The sequence below is a fragment of the Centroberyx gerrardi genome, chromosome 11, assembly GCF_048128805.1.
Source record: "Centroberyx gerrardi isolate f3 chromosome 11, fCenGer3.hap1.cur.20231027, whole genome shotgun sequence".
NCBI classification, from domain to species: Eukaryota; Metazoa; Chordata; class Actinopteri; order Beryciformes; family Berycidae; genus Centroberyx; species Centroberyx gerrardi.
The window spans coordinates 15,276,225-15,297,390 of record NC_136007.1 but is presented as its reverse complement, the minus strand read 5'-3'; the positions used below and the strand labels follow the sequence as shown (position 1 = coordinate 15,297,390).

Here is a 21,166-nt window from a genome sequence, read left to right as displayed (position 1 = left end):
AAGAAGAAGAAGAAGAAGAGGAAATGACGCGCATGGCGGAAGTTATCGCAAACAGCAGCGGCGCGCCAAATTCGTGCAAAACGTCAACTTCCCTGCACTGCGAGCTTTACCTGCTAACTCTCTGAATTTAATAGGCAGTAGCGGTTATATCATCGTTGCCTGTAAATTACGAAAACGCCGCTGGTCGAGGAATTAATCGCAGGTAAACAACAACATTTTGCCTGTCACCGCCTAATGTTTACATCAAGTTAATTCAGTTTATTTTAGCTTAGTGCATCTTCATGACAGTTGTCAGCGCAGCGCTACCCGCCCCCATCACTCAATGCAAGGGATTCAAGAATTTAAAATAGCAATTTGACAGATGTAACGTTATGTATTTGTCGAAACACATGTTGTTTTCATGTTTGGAGTGTGTGTGGCTGATGTTAGCCTGTGTGTTTCTAGTATGGCGGTGCCTTTCGTGCAGGGCTGGGACCTGGTCCAGACTCTGGGGGAAGGAGCCTATGGAGAGTATGGTTCCTTTATCATTTTCATTTACAGCGCTCACTTTGCTCTTTCTAATACCATTGCATCTCTGACTGGTGTCATTCAGTCAATTTTCTCACATCATGACACCTGATCATGATAACCGCCTCCATCTAGACTCTCCATGAGTGTTGATGTCTTGGACGAACATCTTGAGGTAGTTTGCACGCTCTGAAGCGAAACATTCACTTGCTCAGTTACCATAAGAATAAAGAAAAGGCTGAAAAGGTCATATGATGTTAAAGTCTGGTTTGTGACAGATTTGATGATCTTCCGTGTCTACCCATTGTCACCAGCCTCCTCTTTTCAGAGCCTTTATTCATCCTCTAATTTCTCTCTTCAGCTCCTTTCCTCCTCACTTTCCTTTAGTCTGTTCTATAATCTATCATGTCCCCCCTCTCTCTCTCTGTCCTACGTACTTCCCCCTCTCTCCATCTTTCCCTGCCCAGAGTGCGGCTGCTGGTGAACAGACAGACGGAGGAGGCGGTGGCGGTGAAGGTGATCGACACCTCTCAGGCCAAAGAGTGCGCAGACAACGTCAAGAAGGAAATCTGCATCCATAAGGTAGGTCAGCCACTATGGGCTGAACTGTAAAGGGATTACACAGGTGTTCAAGGAGCCTGTCTTATTTAATCTGATACATTATTGATCCATGTAGGGATGTTTTCTTTGCGCTCGTCCTGCTCCACTGGGAGGTGGGAGGTCAGAGGTCAGGGTCAGCTACAGAACAGCAGCCCTGGAGCTGGTGGGGATTCAAGTTAACTTTATTTGTATAGCCCTTAATTACAGTTGCAGTCTCAAACAGCTTCATCACGTCCAAATTTTGAAACAATAAATGAAAGCGACCTCTCCAACCTTAGATCTTCAATGAGGCAAGGAAAAACTCATGAAAAACCTCAAGAAAAAAAAAAAGAAAAAAAAACAAGACTCAGTGTCTTGCGTACAGACACACAGGCTCTAACCTGCGTCCTCTGGTTGACGGGCCGCCCTGCTGCCCATTCATCATGATGTGGGAGTCACCTTAGAACAGTGATTCTCAACCTTTTTTATATATTAGAGCCATGGACCCCCATTTGATGAGATTTTGTCTCTCGGACCCAAATTTGAGAATATTTTCATTCTTAGATACGATTTTGTCCAGAATTCCATGACTATCTGTATTGTAGGTAGAGAGATAACAGTGACCAAAATAGTCATACTTCTACATTTTCTAATTGTCTTAAAGGGAAACTTCGCCGATTTTCAACCAGCATTGTATCATTACAATATGGGTAGTATATGCAAATGAACAATGTTTAACTTCCCTCCATGTTGCCTGCACCCTCCCCGCTCATTTGCCTCCAGCACGCTGGTTTGTTTTATGATCCTTTGAAAACGGGTGCGATTTATCCAGACTTGATGAGGAAAAACGTTTTGTAAATGAAAATAAGCCTCAGTAAAGAGATATAATGCTGCTTTGTCTCTGCTAACTTTGTCTTTGGTGCTACGCTGCCCGTGAACACACCAGTCAGTGACGTGCGCAATGCATTCTGGTTGTTGTAGGATTCCCCCTTAAGAGCGATAAGGGGAATCTACAGCCGTTTTCTCAGTTTTCTCTGGTCATAGGGCTCCAATTTATAAAAAAAAAATAATAATTTGCGTAATTTGCATTTCTACTAAATGGGTGACCGAGTTTTAATAAATCATCATATTCACAGCAGTGAAATAGGCCTTTAACTTCTTGTAAATTAAATAATGGTGAAGTTTAGCAAACCCTGGAACCCCCTCAAGGACCCCTGGTGGTCCCCGGACCCCACGTTGAGAACCACTGCCTAGAAGATGCATGCTGTCCAGTGCTTTGGTGAAATATTGGGAGCAGAAATTGTTTTGTGATGCTAGTGGAAGTCAGTGGGGTCAGAAATACTTCCAAATGTCTCAGTGAATTCAGTTGAATAGATATAGACCGACACCACTTTCCTGATTGACTGAACATAGTTGTCTTTTTTTACCATCATTTAACCAGGTGAGTTGACTAACAGCACCTTCATCACCAGGAGTCTGTGTTAAACGAATCTTGGTGTGTGTGTGTGTACTGTGTAACGTTCAACAGATGCTCACCCACCCCCACATCGTACGTTTTTTTGGCCATCGGAAAGAGGGGCCGACCGTCTACCTCTTCCTGGAGTACTGCACCGGAGGAGAGCTGTTCGACCGGATAGGTGAGACAGACGGGGCTGGCGGCCAATCACAGGGCTGCTTTCTAGTAGGGTTCGACCCATATGGATTTTTAAAGGCTGATACTGACATTTTTAGACTGAAATCCCACCAGTGCATGATTTTTTTGTGCCAATATTCAATATCTTTAAATTTGACTGTTTTCATGGCAAAAATTTTGAATATTCAGTGTTTCTCCCAGAATTGTATTCTTCTTAGGATGGAAAAGCAGGGTGGCCCGACCCACCTATTCAATGATGGGGGGAACTCTGGGATAGGATAAGGCAATAAATGAGGATTTAATTTACAAAAAACATGATAGAACAATTACATCACTAATTAATTATGAAAAGAAAGAAAAATATTATTGTAGGTTTTAAGGACTGTTGTTATGCAGTTGTGGACGACATGACTGGCCTGATTTATCAGTCTAACTGCACTTTTTGGCAACACTGTGATTGTCTGTTGTATTTTTGGATGGTGGTCATCCATTCAAGATATTACAAAAAGCTGTCTTACTCGTGTCTTTCTCTCTGTCTTAGAGCCTGATGTTGGGATGGCAGAGAAAGATGCTCATAGGTTTTTCCAGCAGCTGATAGCGGCTGTGGTGAGTGAAGCAAACGAGTCTGTTGGTCTGATCCCCCTCCAGTGTTCTGGTCTCTTTGCAATGTAGATAGAGGATATAATGATCTATACTGTTTTATGCTTCTAAATAGTCTTAGTTACTGGTTTGTGTGCGTGTGGAATATATTTATATTTTTAATTACTTTACTTTTAACTTTCTGCGTGTGTTTTAACTTGTCTTAATCTGTTGTTTGTCTATGTATTACACCTTGACTGCCCAAATTTCCCCGTTGGGATAATAAAGTTCACCTTACCATGCCTTAATTCCTTAATTGCGCTTCTTACAGGAGTACCTCCACAGTATCGGTATCACCCACAGAGACATAAAGCCAGAGAACATACTGCTGGATGAGAAAGGTGAGGGAAGACGATGTGCATGCTGCCGCTGAAGGAATAGCTTTAGCTTTGGTTTGGATCCGTTGTAGTTGTTGACGGTCTCTGCCGTTCTTCTTGACCTCAGATAACCTGAAGCTGTCAGATTTTGGCCTGGCGACCATGTTTCGTCACAAAGGGCGAGAGCGTCAACTGAGCAGACTCTGCGGGACGCTTCCCTACGTGGCGCCAGAACTTCTCAGCCAAACGGAGTACAAAGCCCAGCCTGCGGATGTGTGGGCATGTGGGATCGTCCTCACTGCCATGATGGCCGGAGGTAAGATAACAGTCTGTGTTTTACTTGCTTCTTCGCACCGATTGTGATAGAGAACTGAAAGTTGCTGCGATGGCTTACTGTGGCCGAATGCTTCTACAGCTTACTGCTTAGCCTTCTGATTCAGTGTACTGATTTTGAAAGTTGTGAAGGTAAAAATGTCCCCAAATTGAGTATGTTTGAAATGCCAGGATGTGAATTATTTATCAGAATACTATCCAGGAAGTAGGGCTGGGCAATAATTCAATATTATTCTTTATAGTCTTTCAGTGGAATCATATTGTGATGATGTGGTGATATTGTGATACACAATTCTGTTGTCTGAATTGATAACAAGCAAATTGAAAAACTGACAAAATGAAGTATGAAACATTTTAAGGAATATTATTTGAAAGTTTCAGAGTTTTGTTTGACATTACACTTAACATTACTATGCAGTTCAATGTAATTTGCATACATAAGGCATAACGTGATATACCGTATATCAATATTGAAAAAAGTCCTTATGATTATCGTAATACTGATTTGTCTCCAATATTCATAATTGATGTGAACTTTCTCCACAAATTGAGAAAATGTGCCACTCTTGCACTGCAGCTCACATCAGCAGGCATTCCTAACCTACAGTGTTATTATTTGTTTGTTATTTTGTATTATTAAGGGAATATTAATGTCATTTAGTTTTGAGCTATTTCTGTTCCTCTGTTTGTTTAATGGAACCAGCAGTCCAAGGCTTTCGGTACTGAAATGTACGCAGCATAGTTATCATGCATTAGAAATCATTGCAGAGTCTGTATGCAGTAGAAACACTTGGTCATGGTCATTGCGATGCTTTCGTTTCAGAGTTGCCATGGGATCAGCCCAGTGAGAGCTGTCAAGAGTATTCAGATTGGCTCCAGAAGAAAACCTACCTGCCGCCTTGGAAGAAGATACAACCAACACCACTCAGTAGGTCCCAAAAGATTAAAAAAAAGCACACTTGTCTTGTTACTTAGACATTTTAAACCTTTATATTCCACCTGCCACTTCTCTCTCCAGGTCTGTTGTCCAAATTGCTGTTGGCCAGTCCAGAGGGACGCATCAGTGTCTCAGACATAAAAAAAGACCGCTGGTTTACCCAGACCTACAGACCAGGTACTCAAAGCTGCTCCCAAAACCGCTCCTGCCTAACATTTCCCACTCAGTATGACAGAGTGGATTCACCATTAGGTTTAATGTACACTACACTGATTTCTGTTGGTGTGTTTGGCTAGGTGGAAAGCGGACGTCCGATTCCCTCGGCTCAGCAAACAAACTTCTTCGATCCGATTCAGGACTCATTTCCCGAGCTAACAGGTCAGAGCGTTTTGTCTTTGTCTTCCTCACTGTACCTAATTGCTGTATTTTCCCTTAGTGCTTGTAACCGTGAGCCCGTACCGTCTGCCTCTTCCTGTAGTGATGACAGGATGCAGTTCTCCAGCTCCCAGCCTGATCCTGGCTGTATGTGGGAAGCCATGTTGTTGATCGGACAAGCACACGGCCAGGTCAGCTTCTCCCAGCCCGCCAAGCCTGAGCACATGTTGCTGGGTAGTCAGCTGGTCGGCACGCCAGGAGCCAGCCAGGTGATTCACATACTCTATCCTACATTCACATACTTTATCTATATGTCAGGTGAAAATCCTGTATCTACAAAATGTCAACTTTTCAGGAACTAAGGAAAATAGTCTTGTTTTCGTTTGATCGCAATGCATTTTTAACTTTATCCTGTGGGTTTTATTTTGTTTTCATAAGCCCAAGAGGTTGCAGAATTTTCTCAACCCTCTGAGTAGCATGTAATCCTTCAACTGAAGTGAAAACATGAAAATCGCCAAAATAAGACTTGCATCGTTCTCACAGGACAATAGCGATATATGATTTTTGATAAATCTGTCAACATAATAGCAATTAACCCAGTGTGTGTGTGTGTGTGTGTGTGTGTGTGTGTGTGTGTGTGTGTGTGTGTGTGTGTGTGTGTGTGTGTGTTTGGCAGCCAGCAGTCGAGGTCACTGTTTTCATTATGTATGAATACTGTGTATGTGATTTATGTCATGTAAATAAACAAGGAAGAATACATACATTGTAATATTTTCCCTCTATGCTGACAGTCCCAGATCCATGCACTTTTTAAATGCTTCTAAACTCTTCTTGCCCGTTGTCTGTGTGCAGACCCCCTGGCAGAGGTTAGTGCGGAGAATGACGCGCTTCTTCACCACTGTGGACGCCGACGCCTCCCTCTCGGCCCTGAGAGACGCCTGCATCAGCCAGGCGCTTACCTTCAAACACAGCTGCGCCAACCAGGTACATGTATCTGTACACACACACACGCACACAGCAAGCTTAACACACAAACCTCCCACAGGTGTTAAAGTCCATCATTCACATTTCCTTTAACGCCTCTTTCCCCGCAGGTGACGGTGAGCACACTGGACAAACGCAATAACAAGCTCATCTTCAAAGTCCACCTGCTAGAGATGAATCAGAGAGTGCTACTGGACTTCAGACTGTCGAAGGTGAGCCTGAGTGTTTAAAAGGGCTACATGCTGCATCATCACCACATTCATTTGGAGACATTAGTATAATTACCATTAACAAGTGAGACCATCGGCGAGAAGATTGGCAGCCTCTAATGGCTTTTACACTGTTTTACACTGTGTGCCACTGTCAGATGTAGCAGGAAATCTGCTGGTATTGCTTTACGACACAAAAGGAGATTGATTTATGGCACAAAACAGGAAGAAGGTCGCTGTTCCTCCAGCACAAATGGAGCTAAATCTTTCAGTTTCTCATAATGGCAGATGTAAAAGAGTGATAGGCCCTTGTTGGAAAAAATCATTTCCAACAAGTTTATCCTCCTCAGTAAAGCAAAAAAGAAAACTTTTGACTGAAAAAGCTAAGAAGCAGCAACATCCTGTTTGTGAGAGGAGGCAGCAGGGGTTTATGGGAAATGTGGTCTTAGTTTTAGTAGCCCTTTTTAAAAAAACAAACAATATAAATAGTTGGGTCTAACCTAATGTTTAGGTCCAGGAGTAACTTGAACTCATCTGTTTTGTGAGAGCCTTCGTTCATGTCGGTGCGTGTTTTCTGTGTCTGTGTGTTTCCAGGGCGACGGCCTGGAGTTTAAGCGTCTCTTCGTGAAGATAAAACATAAGCTCGGTGACATTATCAGCACTCAGAAGATCCCACTCCCCATCATATAACCGCCCTCGGCCTTATAACTGTTTGTGTCTGCGTACACCCGGGGGAGAAGAACCACACGCATCAGGCAAGATCCATGCTACGGACATTGGAGAGAAAACCTGTATATAGTTAACTTTTCTAAGGAATATACTTTTATCAGAGTATTTTAATCATCATTCTGCTGTGGTCTCCCGTCTGCTTCTACGTGTTTGCGCGTTCGTTTTTCTTGTACTTCTATCCTTGTGAGAACCTGTTTAAATTTTAGACCTTTGGAGTGAGGTCATTTTGGACGGCTCTCGCTTCTTTAAGGGGCTAGTTTAGGATTAGGACTTGGGTTTAGAGTTTGTGCATGTTACCCCTTTGATAAGACTATGTTCAGTCCAGAGTCTTGAATAAATTATTAAAAAGACCAATGTTGTAAGCTAAATGCCAATGCATATCACACTACTTCAGTGTCCTCTAATGAGGATGAGCACTCATTCAGCAATGAATTATTTTAGAATAATTTTGGGTAGATATGATAAAAAATATCTTCATAGTTAATTGTAGGACAAGGAATCAGTAAGGGCTGTTCAGACCCCATAAGTAGCCCACTAAAATTGAATGTCAAAAAAGTAAAAAAAAAAAAACTACACTCCTGTCAGCTGAGTACTGTATACATACATTGTTTAATGTAGAAATGCACTGCTCACTTATTTCAATGTTTATTCTAAACAACAGTATGACACACAAGATTTTGTAGAGGGAATAATAGGAAGGGAACTTGTAACTGTATGTAAAATAATGTAAATCAATTTTTGTGAGTGCATGGTGAGCTGACGGCGCGTTGAACTGCAGGTGTGCAATACTGATGGTTCAAACTTGGGAATGACTTCTGTCAAGTGTGTACAAAACGTGCCTTAAAGGAAGCGGGGACTAATCGGGGATGAAAGGTGATTGCATCCTCAGTATGTGACTAGGAGCCTGTAGCCTTGACGGTGATGGTGACGTTGACGGGCTCGTTATCGTCTCCGGGGGGAGGGGCTGGGCCGGTGGTAGGCGTGGCACTCATGGGTGAGGCGGGTCGGGGTGAAGCTGCCCTGGGAAATGCCATGGCTGGAGCTGCAAAACACAGACGTCAGTTTCAGCATCAGTTAGGCTAGCTGCAGCAAGACTTATTGGTCCGCTCATAAACCAAATCTGATCAGCATTCAAGAGCTGAATCTCTATCTCAGCAGGGTTTCTACGGGTCTTAAAAATCCTTGGAAGTTTGTTGATTTGAGAGAAGCAAAATAAGGCCTTCAAAGTTTTTAACAAAGAATGGATGGCCTTGAAAGTACTTGATTTTCTAGTAAACTATAGGACTCAAAGTCATTAATATGCCTCAGTTCTCTGGACCTTTCTCCCTCCTAGGATCAATCCTACCAATGTCAAGTCTTATCTCAAGACATGCCAATTTTAAATCCTTTAATCCCCCCCCACCCCCACCACCAAAAAAATTACAAAAAACAAAACTTGAATTTGACGTCCAAGTGAGTGGGAACCCTGAGTTAAGAAACTGTTATATTGAACTTTGAAGTAACTCTAAAATGTGACATCTGAACAGTCAGCTTGGCTTGGCGGGTGGGATTGAAAAGGACTTACCTTGGCTGGCTGAGGCACCAATCTCCTCTATTCCTCCCTCTGACCCTTCTCTCACCACTTCATCCTCTGGGATGTTGATGTTTTCCCTGGACTGGCCGTGCTGCCTGGACACACCAGGAGAACAAACATTTTTAGTGCCATGTCTGCACACAATTGGTGGAAAAAAAACATAATTTTAAAGGGCAAATTTCAACTTAAATTTCAGTATTACATACAGACGCACAGATATACAGATACTCACATGCCGAACAGCATGTCATGTAGTCCTGTTGGGAGCAACACAGAATAGTTTACATAATTACCCTATGCTTGCTTTCAATGTAAACATGCAGGCCGTGTAATGGGACGACGGCTTAGTTATGCGTGACAGGATGCTGGTGCTTGTATGAGACTCACGAGGATTGTTGTTGCGGTTGCGTATTACGCACAGGAGCAGCAGCGCCGTGACGATGGCTGCAAAGATAGCTGCCCCAATAGCTGCTCCAATCACAGCAGGGTACGCGTTGAAGGATGGGTCCGCTGCAACACATCACAGTTACCATCGCAACATAGTACACCTATGCCGATGTAGAAACACAGTTGCTACACTCAGGTGGTATCTCGTAGTTGTTGCAGGATGTATCCCCTCCCGCAGTGGTTCTCAACCGTTTCAATGTTGTGGCTTCAGAAATCCACAGCACGCCGAATTCTCGAAATGTAAACCCTACTGTTACCTTACAAAGGGTATATAAAACCAGAACACAAGAACCTGGAGGAAGTATGTGTTCATAGGTTTGTTGAGAACCACTGGCCTATCCTGCCCTGAGCTGCGAGCCTGTCTACGCCCTCAACAGAGCCACCTACTATATTCTGCACAGTACAACACAAGAATCGTCCAGGACAGAGTAGGTACCACACAGGCCAGTTAGAGGGAAGGAGGAGGAGGAGCAGGGATACACAGGGAAGGAGGTACAGAGGAAGTGAGGGAGTGAGTGGAAAGAATCAGGAAGGGAGCGTGTCGCATGGGGAGTGAGGCGGTGTGGTGCGTGACGTTGTTAGCATGTGTGTTTTGTGTTTGTTTGTGTATGTGTCTTTCACCTAAGTGGGTAACAAAAAAAGAAAAACAAAAGGTTAGACCGTCATTGGATTATTCATCATCAGCAACAGCAATCACGGAATCACGACAAGACATCAACAAACGTATTCACATAATCACCTAACTCACCTGCCACCTTTCATCGCACATATCTCTGTTTCTCTTCCCAGCCTTCCTGTCCTTTTGTCATCTCTTTATTAAAGTGATGTTGAACTTTGGTAGTACCTTGGGTTGTGCAGCCTCCTGGCCATGATATAACCCCAAAATCGGCGATTCTCTGTTATCTGTTGCTCCGGTAGAGGCGATTGGAGAATTGCTTCTGAAAATCACACTTCTAGCACTTAAACGAACGCGAACAAAGCAGATTCTGACAATATATAAACAACTAGTCATGCTGCAGAGTTGTTTTTCAGTGAATCGCTTTCTTTATGTTTAGCATTTAGTGTAGCACCGAAACATGGTCGGAGGAAACTTTTGCCGATGGAAGGAAGAAAATGGTATGTTAGATAATACGTCAATAGTACGTCAATAATTGTAAATGGAAGATAAACACAATTTTCCAGTTGCCTCTGCCAGAGCACTGTAGCAACAGACAACAGAGAATCACCGATTGTGGTGTTACATCATGGCCAGGAAGGTGCACAACCCAAGGTACTACCAAAGTTCAAAGTTCATCACAAGATATCCCTCACTCAAGTCCCTCTCTCTTCCTCACTTCTCTGCCAGCAACCACATTTCCAACCACGCTTTCATTACTCCATTTCACTTACCTGGAGTCTTTGTTGCCGAAGGGTATCCAATGGTCCGGTGGTTGACGGGTGTGATGCGGAACTGGTAGGTGAGGATGGGTGCGAGTCTTCCCAGCGTGTGACTTCGGACTTCTGGGTCCTGGACGATGGTGCGCAGCCAGACTGGGGTACCGCTCCTCTCCTCCTCTCCCTTTGAAACATTGCTGCTTCTCCTCGCTGGGCGCTCCTTCACCCATCTGTGCTCCAAGATGAAATGCGTCAACCTTCTGTCTTTCTCTTCATCATCCACTATCTTCCACTCTACCTCCACCTCGCTGCGCTTAGGGCTGCTGTACTTCACTTTGACCAGGGTCGCATTAGGGGGCATGGGGTATCCTGAGGAAGGGACAGAGACAGCCAAACAGAAACACAAGCTACTGAACTGTGTCAAAGATTTCTGGTAGGAAAACAGGAGATAAGCGTTAATGGGAAAACCAGTTCTTACTCATAACCAGTAATGTTACGGGGATCTCGGTTCCTCCCACTGCGTTGGAAGCAGAGCACCAGTACTTGCCGCTGTCTTGTGTCCCATCTGCCTCTCGCACGGTCAGGTTGGCCCAGGCAGCGGCCCGCTGCAGCTGGTACTTCATAGGAGTGTCCCACACTTCCTTTCTCTGGTTGTTGAACCAGGTGATTTGACTGGCTGGAGGATAGTTGGCTGTCAAGATGCAGGTGAGCTGGACGTCATTCCCCTCGTATACAGACACAACACTGCGCTGTGTCATCAACACGGGAGCCTCTGCAGGTGACAAGTGAATATATGAATAAATGAATGAATGAACATCTTCCCTGCAATTCACTGTAAGAAGAACAGGGTGCACTAACCCAGTGTGAGCCTGCAGGTCTTGGTCTGGGCCAGAAGTGGATGCTTAGCATGGCAGGTGTAGGCCTGGCCACTGTGGGCGGTGCCGTAGCGAAGTACCAGGATGTTGGAGTTCTCTTCCGCCGCCTGGCCCTGGCCGCCTGGACCCTCCCACCACAGCATGGCCCTCGGGGCCCCTCCGTTCCAGGTGCAGGACAGCATCAGATATTGCTTGTTACGGGTCGCATAGGCAAAACATACTGGCTCTGCAGGGGGAGAATCTGGTGTAGAGGAGCAGGTTGGAGTAACGTGTGAGAAAGTGAAGGTTTGGATAACGGTGTATATCATATGCAAATTATGAGCATACAATACAAAATATTTTGTCTTTCTTGTAACTTCTTTCTTGCTTTTTTATTGTGCTTTGCTTTTGTTTCTACACTCACACGTGCGTACGCTGCAATATGTAGCATGCTGGAGCGCAGTGTGAGAGCCCATGCATGTGAACAAGGTATTGTTGGAAGTCTGGACTACAGACTGCAGCAAGGTGATATTGTTGGTCAGTTTATCTATTTCGTGTCCTTGGCCAGCCACATCTTGTCCCAAGTCTAGCCGGCCTCCAGTCCAGTGGAGGGAGGGGGAGGGTAGTCCACCGGGCCAGGAGCACAGCAGTCTCAGAGAGGTGTGATTCAGAGCCGGCTCCACAGAGCAGGAGGGGGAACCGTCAGGTGGGTCTGTGGGGATAAGATACGACGTAACAAGGCAGTGATGTGCACAGCGAGGATACAGCACGTCATCAGGAGACGAGAGAATGCCTGTGGGGCTACAATATTAAGTATGTTGGGGATAAGTCAGCTTGCCAAAATTATACAAGAAGAAATATGCTTTTGACTAGATGTTGTCTTCTGTCTCCTTTCAGATAAAGCACACAACCTTACTATATTTTCTAATGTGCAAGATGTGTGTAAAAAAGGGAGCGCTCTATAGCTCCTGAAAAACAGATAGGCTGGAAAGCTTCTTAACTTCTGATGTTAAAGGCAGAGGGGTTGAGTGCTCTATGGAAAAAAAGGGTCTTGTAGTCATGAGGAAAAAGTGATCCACAGCACTCCAACGTAGGTTAAAAACCCTTTATTTGGTTATTCATTATGAAAACTTACAAACTGCCTGATGTGTTGCCTTGAATCACTTTTTCCTCACTCCATAGCTCTCTGGGGTGATGGACTTTGTGTTAGATCAGGCACATGCTCTGTGTAACTAATATAAATGCAGAGTTTATGTGGTGCCAGCAAAAGAAAACAGGAGAGCAGTATGACAAGCACTGGCCTACTAGCCAACCAACGCTTGCCATGGCTGTGACATCACAGCGAGGTACCTGTCAGAGTGCCATCACCTTCCCCGACGGTCCAAACAGGAGAATAGGTCTGCTGCATTCCCACACTCTGCTGTGTGTCTGTGTGTGTGTGTGTGTGTGTGTGTGTGTGTGCCAGGAAGGGCTGGTGTGTAAGCGCATGACTGCATGTGTGCAGGTGCATTTGCCAGCTCGCACGTTAGGTTTGGATGTCTTTGAGTCGTTGAAATGTGAGAGATGATGTAATGAATGGAGTCAGAAAGTCGACACAGGAAAACAGAGAAGGCAGTGAGAGTAGAGCGGTTTATGCTTAACACTGAAATCAGGAGAGGTTTAATTATTGAACGGGTAAAAAGATCAGGTAGCAGTACTTCAGGGATTTGGTTTTAATGAAGAAGGAAATCAAAAGTGATTTGAATCCTGGGTTGCGTTCTTCAGTCCTGTAAATGATCAAGTTTGGATGATTCGCTAAAATATATGAAAATTACATTTCAATCTTTTACACCCTTTCGTATTGGCAGTGCCAAGATGGAAGAACACAGCTTAGGACTGAGAGGTGAGGTTCACAGAAGACAAGGATGGCTAATGGCACGATCCAAGGTCAAAGGTTAGAGGCTAAACTCACAGTAGACAGTCAGGGTGATGGTTTTTTTGGAGCGGGTGTTGCGGTAGGTGTTCAGTGCCAGGCAGGCGTAGGTGCCAGCGTTCATGCGGAGGATCCTGGGGATGGTGTACTGCTGTCCACCGGAGATCTGGGAGTTGTTGTAGAACCAGACGTACTGGCTGGCCGGGTTGGACTGGGCTTGACACAGTAAAGAAACAGTCTCTCTTTCCAGGGCCGAGTAGCCCCGCTCTGTCACACTGTACGGACTCACATCTATCTGAGGAACATCCGGGCCATCTGGGGAGAGAGGACATAAACACATTAAGCAACCTCTTGTTTGACTGTGAAGCATTGGATCACACATATAGGCTGATGATGAAAGAGACAGATGCAGTAAAAAAAAAGAAAGGAAAAGGAAAAGGAAAAACTCAGAAAATTGTTTTTTTCTCGCAAATTTCTGACTCAATTTTTTTTTTTTTTTCTCACAAATTTCTGACTTTAATCTCAGAATTTCTGAGTTTTTTCTCAGAATATTACCCCCCTCTCCCCGGCTGCGTTAAAAAAAAAAAAAAAAACCCTAATAAAAAAAACCTTATACTCTTCTGTAGGTAATACTGGGCTATGGAAGACATTTTTGACATTGGCATTAACACTTGTACCCATTACAAGTGTTAAAACCTGACACTTGTCATGGGCACAACTGATATCTACACAACTCAAATGTCCATTTAACAATTGCTTGAATTTATTAACTGGCAAGTTCAGATTCACTATTGACCTCTCTCTCTGTTGTCTTTTATGTCTTTCCTTGTAGCATGGGCAGGCCCCTATTTTCAAAATTACCAAATTTGGGTCCATAGTGGGCAAACATTAGGCCAACATGGGTTCGATTGGCTTGTAGATGTTTAAAATGAGTCAAGACCGCACAATGCTTTATGGGGTTCAGGACTTCTCTTGCTGAAAATACAAATTCCTCATGTCCAATGTGAGAAGGACTGATTATAAAGGCTTACCTTTTTGTAAAAGCAAAATATTTTCTCTATTGCACTACCCTATTTTGGTAAGTTAAACATTATATCAATTTTATGCAATACACTGGAGGCTGCTTCAACTATAATTCAAATTTACCTGGTCTCGCTATCCATCCAGAACTAGGTGACTTGAACTTGACTTCTGAACCAGAGTGCTCAGAAACAAATGGTCGATAGGTCATAGCAAGGAAAGTGAATTATCTTTCTTCCACTTTTTCCTTTATATTAATTGTCTGAGAAATGTGCATCTCTTGGCCCCGGTGGGTGTTTTAGTAAACCTACAGTAGTACTTTAGTACAGTAATAAACAGACAGTACTTAACAGCCGTATTCTTTGTAAAGTCAAAGCAATCAAGCATCAATTTAGCTGACTTGAGACAAGAGGACAGGCTCTGTAGACATGCCGTGTCAGTGCCAAGCAGAAGCCAATACAGACAATTGAAAAACAAGAGACCAGTAGTAAATCCAAGTCATGCAAAGTAGAGATTTGTAGTTGTCCGCAAAAGCTGAACTATGATTAAAACATCAAACAGTGCAACATTGAATTACTAGACAATGTAAGTTATCATTCAAGGCAAGTTACATGGTGACATTTTGGTTGGTTGCTCTGCGATTCGATGAGTCTGAGCATGACAAATGTTAGGGATGCATGACCTCGCAAATTATCGATTAATCACACATGACAAATGCCAAAGAGAGATCCACATCAGATTGAATAGGCGCATCAAACCAATCAGTATTCATGAATGTGACATGTGATGCGGCATGAATGTGTTATGAAGCTCTTGTTCAGGTTATTATTAATGTGTTATAAGCCAGTGATCATGAAAAGTGCTACTGTCAGTTTTACCCCTTACAAGCACCATGATTAATGAAAGGATAGTTGAGTGAAGACCCCAAAAATGCTCCATAATCTATTCTACTCACAGATGATGTCCAGCCATATGCGGTCAGAGCGCTCTTGGTTGACTTCGTTGCTGGCCAGACAGCGGTACCAGCCTGTGTGGTTGCGGTTGACATCGGTCACGTTGACCACGCTGCTGTTGCCCTGCGCAAAGGTTCTGGAGACACCATCGCGGGTTTCGTGCTTCCATTCATAGCGCAGAGGTGCAGTCCCATATTCCAGGCGGCATTGCATCCACATTGAAGATCCTTCCACTGGAGACGCTTCACTCGGTATGACATAAGGCTTACTGACCGGAACTGCATTCGAGAGAAAGTCACATAGTGTCCAATACAAAGAGTCTACACAACATTTAGATATGTGTATTGTCACTAAAGCAGATGAACAGACATTATATAGAACACCTTGTCCCAGACAGGTAATAATACTTTTTCACCTGCAGTCTGGGGCGCCATAATAGGGGGAATAGGGGTATGAACTACCCAGGGCCTCAAACTGAGGGAGGGCCCCTAAAGGGTCCGGACTAAAATGCCTTTTGTGGTCCTCAAGTGTTTATTTATAAATATTTTATACTTTTATTTCACACTGCTCTGGTTTTGAAACAGGGTTTGGTTGAAATTTACAAAACTGCAAACAAATTTAACTTTCTCAAACATGATACAGCAACTTTTGTGTCATGTGATCTGAGACAAACTGGAAGAAGCCGGAAATTGTCCTCCCTATCAGATTTTGAACAGGTGAAAGTTTGGTTATGACAGCCGCTTAATGCTATCAGGTTAGGGCCCAAAACCCATAATTTCAATTAGAGATGTGTCTGATAATTGAACAGTAAATGAATGTGTAGAGGTGCGTTTGAGTTGTGGATGGGTGGACAACTGGACATAGATGGAGTAATACTGGGGATGAGGGGATGAGAGGAAAGTGGAGTGGGGGGGGGGGGGGGGGGGCAGAGTCGCCACCTGTGCATAAGTCAGTGGTTCTAAACGTTTTTGGCTCATGACCCCTTAAAACGACTCGATGCCTACTGACGAACCCCCTTTACAGGAGTGCATAAAGAAAGAATGATATAAGGAATGATTTTCCTTTTTCAGCTCGTTTCCATTATCAGAGGAGGCTGAAAACTATAAAGTATTTCACAAGAAAAAAGCCAAAAATTAGAGGAAAAAACAAAAAAAAAATAGACATGATGACAATACATTTTTATAGTCGTTTTTTTTTTTTATATATCCAATAAATCATCTCCCGAACCCCCAAATTTATCTCAGGACCCCCCAGAGAACCACTGGCATAAGGGGCCCAGTACGCCCCTGCCTGCAGTAGGTACGGTGTGTTTCTGAGTGCAGTACTGTGTGTCTTACCACGGACAACGAGGTGTACATAGTAGTAGTAGAGTATTGCGCCCCGGTCTGTGTCGTACACGGCCTGGCAGGTGTACAGGCCCTGTGCAGCCAGCGGCAGCTTGTCGATGCTGACAGAGGCGCTGTTGGAGATCACCCTTACGCCTCCGAGCATCTGGGCCAGCTTCTGGATCTTCTGCCCTTTCCCAAAGTCATACACAATAGCTTTGATGGCTTCGGTGCCCGGCTTGGTGAAACTCCAGATGTACATGTCAGGTAAGGTGCTACCGCACTCCAGGATCACCGCTCTGTCCAACACCCCGTACACACGCAAGTCATTATACACCACCTCCCCGGTTTTAATGATGTCCGCCGCTGGAGAAGGGAGAGAACACATGGACACACGCAAACGTGCACGTGAAGGTAAAGGAGATGGCGGTGTTGTGTGGCCCGTTACGTGTTGAGTTACAGGATTGGTTACACTGTAAGATGGCCAAGAGGATTCAAACACACTGTAATGGGTTGACAGGGGGATCCCAAAATGGATACAGGATTACTCAATTAACATTTCCACTGGCAGTCAAACCACCTCTTGTTGTCTTTTTCTTCCTCGCCCTCTCTCTCTCTCTCTCTCTCTCTCTCTCTCTCTCTCTCTCTCCCTCTGTCACATGCTATCTACAGTAATTCTTATATATGGCATCAACAGAAACAGATTAAGTTAGTGGTTCTATTTACCTTTAAGTACACACTAACTATACCAATTCTATTATTCTATTGATCAAGGGTGGAAGTAACTAATTACTTTTACTCACGTTACTGTAAGTAGCTTTTTTGTGTATTTGCACTTTTGTGAGTATTTTTTAAAGTCAGTAATTTTACTTTTACTTGAGTAGGCCTACATTTTTACTGAATTGTTAGCTACATTTTAAATCACATACCACAAAATGTGTAATCCGTTACAGATTACACATTTTGTGGCTCCATTAGCATCAGAAACTGGACAATAATAAATTGACAAATTGTGGAGCCATAAACAATGAATGGCCAGTCAGCAAAGAAGCAATGGCGGTTCGGGGGGGGGGGGGGGGGCAGTGCCCCTGACAACAAGCTTGGCCCCCCCTGTGGCCCCCCTAAATGCAGAGTCTGAAATAATTATTACAGAATTATTTTTTGCGATCATACTGTGGCAAAGCGGAACACAAAAGTAACCCAACACGTGTTATGTTTGATAAATATATGATTTAAGTTGTTTATCCTCCATTTAAATTCCGCGCTATTGTTTCCTCTCCGCGCTCTGGTGCGCTAGGGCGCACCGTGCGCGTAGCGCTGATATTTGAAAGTATGTTATATAATTATTTAATGTTTATGTAAATCGCGGCTATTCAATAATCGTTGTGTTTGATTTGGCCATTTGGCCTATTGACGCCTATTGTTCGTGTAAATGTTTCCTTCGTTGCCATTGGGAATTCTTATGCAAACCGACCTGTTCAGCTTCTCATCACTCTAATCATTCAATCATTCAGTCTAATCATTCTGTCCACAATCATGCATCCCGATTACTCTATTGCTGTTTCAGTACTAAAGTTCATTCATTCTAAATATGCCACCTATTGCCACCGATATCATTGACTATGCTTATTACTCATTACTACATATCATATCTGAATGCTTAATATTAGTGATTATTCTGAGGAGTCCATTGTGTAATTGCTTGTCTAATCTCACTGCCCCTAATATTTCCTCTTTTGTTATCCAATAGAACCATACATATTCTGCTACTGCTACTACTAGTGCTACTGCCTGTTCCTTGTTCCTGTGTCTGTTCAACCCAATCAACATCCATATCATGTGTATGTAACCTCTGTAACTCTGCAAAGAAACACTAAATATTCACCTTGACCATAACTGCCTGCCTCTGCTTCAATATCGGCTTTCAAATTTAAGAAATGATGTATTAATTACTATGGCTTTAGATAAAAACAAACTGTGCACATTATAGCTTACAGTCCTGAAGAACACTCATATTCTGTCATATCTGTTACTGACCCCCTAATCAAAGCAGTCTAGAACCGGGCCTGCTCCATGGTGCTGAAATGTCCGCAATGCAGTGAGGAAAACTATATGAGAACAATAAGGTCTAATGTAACTGGACCCCCGACCAGTACAACTGGCCCCAGCCTGGCCCCCCCAGCTGAAATGGTCTAGAACCGCCACACTGCAAAGAAGAGAAGAGTAATCTGGCTTTACTTCGTTTGTGCACTTCACTTTGTTGTGTAATTTTCCAAATTTTTCAATTAAAAGAATCGAGTTTGAACTCTGTCCTCTCATCCTTTTAGAGTTGCATGGGAAAGATCACAGCTAACAATGTTCTCTTTTCTAAAAAGTAACTCAGTAACTTTTACTCTGAGTACATTTTAAATGAGCTGCGTTTTACTTTTACTTCAGTAGAGTTTTACTCCAGTACTTTTACTTCTACTTAAGTAAAATATCAGCAAAGTAACATATCAAAGTACTTCTACTTGATTGGGACATTCTAGTACTCTTCCCACCACTGCTATTGATAAGCAGTGTCACTTTAAATCTAACTTTACACTTACAGTACCTGTTTACCGAAGAACAGGTAAGTGGAAAGTGGTTTAAATTTTAGTTTAGAAAAGACTTACCATGTGCCGTAGAGGTGAACAGGCTCACAAGCAGAAAGAGGGAGTGCAGCCCTAGCAGTTGGGCCACCATGGTATCATGATGATACTCAGTCCCACAACCTCTTCACCAAAAAAATGTTTAAGCTTTTGGATTACAAAAACTATTATAAGTTTCCCCAACTTCCACTCTTTGATCCAGTAGTTTCACAGAGAATCCACTCGCAGGCACCGGCTTCATTAGACTGAGAGTAGGAAAGGACTGAGGGTCACTAAACTGATTTGGGCTAAATTATTTATGCTTCTACCTCCCTCCCTCTCTCTTTCTCTTTCTCTCTCTCTATCTCTCTTTCTCTCTTACAGCAGGGCTAGAATGACACGGTGATACTGAGCTCATCTATTATACAAGATGGATGGATGGACAGGTTAGCGTTCCATGCTCGCACGTGCGCACACACACACACATGCACATACGCACACACATGCACATTAACTAATAACTGACATCCATACTCTTAACATCAACATTCCTTCACACAGACCTTCCATACCAATCTCCACTTATATATCTCCCATTTTACCAGAATCAATAGCGATCAGTCATCGCTGTAAATAACTTGCATCCATATTCTTAACATCAGCATTCCTAGATCCTCACACGATGATTCATGGCCTACAAATTTCTCCCTGCTGTCTTTCACCCTGTACCTGCTGTGGACACAGTGGTGTGACAACAGTAACATAGTGGGAATGCTGATGAGTGCAGTTGTAAACAGCCACGTGTCTGCATACAGACATAGACACACTTGTACACACACACACACACACATTATCTAGAAAGAGGAATTAAATAGGATTTATACCCTCATAGAGATTCTTTACCCATGTTTTGTGCTTTTTCAGTACAACCTTAGGGTGAAAAAATCTCATCCCTTACACAGACAGCAAGACTTTCCAAGTGCCAAGGGAGGTGATGAGCTCAGCAAAGCCAAAACAGAGACATGTAGTCATTTGTTTAGTGAAGACAATAGTAAAGTATCCCCAGTGGTGTTGGGTGGGTTGTGAAAATGACTTGACCACTGCTGCTCGGATGGCTGCATGCACCGCTGCTCTCTGCAGTCGCGATGACAATTTGGGAGGTCATCTAAGGACCAGAGAGCAGAGTAAACACTACTGATGGGATTTGGATTAAAATAGATTTAGAAATCTGGCATCTCGTAGCAATCGCCTGTGTTTCCTCCCTGCATGCTGTGACCTCGCCCCTATACAGGCAACCATTTGGAGAGGGAAGGGTTGTTAATAGCCAGTTAGTGGGCTGCCTATCCTGTATTTACACCTAATTTCACCTCTGCAAGAATGATTCGAACGTTTTTTACACTGACTTTGTCTATGTGAATGTCAGGTCAGTTAGATGTTTTTGTGTTTATGACTGACAGAGAGAGAGAGGGAGAGAGAGAGAGAGAGAGGGAGAGCTAGTAAGTGACATTATGAGTATGTAATGTGAGACAGTCATGAATGAATGCAAGACGGCGATCAGTTTTCTTCACTTGGCAGAGAGGAGGACTGAATTGCAGCAGAACCTGGACAGACACCGAGGGCCACAGTGTGAGACGGCTTTAGCCTATCAGCCATATCCATATAAGAACAAGATTAAGTAATCAAATTAATTAAAAATTTAAAAATGTAGAGATACTTTTGAATTAGGAACATACAGTCAGAAACCTTTCTCCTTGGAATGAGCATTAAGCAGAGATTGATCGGAAAGTCTCATCCCAAAGTCCCATATCCCATTCCATTCCCATTCATATTTCACTCACTTAAAAAAAAACCCCACCA

The 21,166-nt window shown here is 43.4% G+C and overlaps 2 protein-coding genes across 2 annotated transcripts; one reads left to right on the top strand and one right to left on the bottom strand.

Moving 5' to 3' along the window:
• Positions 1-77: 77 nt before the first annotated feature.
• On the top strand, positions 78-7,559 carry chek1 (checkpoint kinase 1). The gene is made up of 14 exons (XM_078286714.1): positions 78-202; positions 445-510; positions 975-1,089; positions 2,615-2,723; positions 3,261-3,325; positions 3,630-3,699; positions 3,803-3,991; positions 4,832-4,936; positions 5,027-5,122; positions 5,242-5,323; positions 5,424-5,589; positions 6,173-6,304; positions 6,415-6,516; positions 7,108-7,559. Exons 2-14 carry the CDS (start codon positions 446-448, stop codon positions 7,201-7,203), a joined length of 1,392 nt encoding a protein of 463 aa, XP_078142840.1. The 5' UTR covers positions 78-202; position 445; the 3' UTR covers positions 7,204-7,559.
• A 579-nt stretch (positions 7,560-8,138) lies between these two features.
• Positions 8,139-19,424, bottom strand: vsig10l2 (V-set and immunoglobulin domain containing 10 like 2). Its single transcript, XM_071898117.2, has 12 exons — positions 19,355-19,424; positions 16,713-17,066; positions 15,378-15,653; positions 13,442-13,717; positions 11,915-12,202; positions 11,495-11,752; positions 11,115-11,408; positions 10,652-11,005; positions 9,203-9,325; positions 9,048-9,072; positions 8,807-8,910; positions 8,139-8,284 (listed from the first exon to the last, which is right to left on the bottom strand). The coding sequence occupies exons 1-12, from the start codon at positions 19,422-19,424 to the stop codon at positions 8,139-8,141; spliced, it is 2,568 nt and encodes an 855-aa protein (XP_071754218.2).
• Between the last annotated feature and the right edge of the window lie 1,742 nt (positions 19,425-21,166).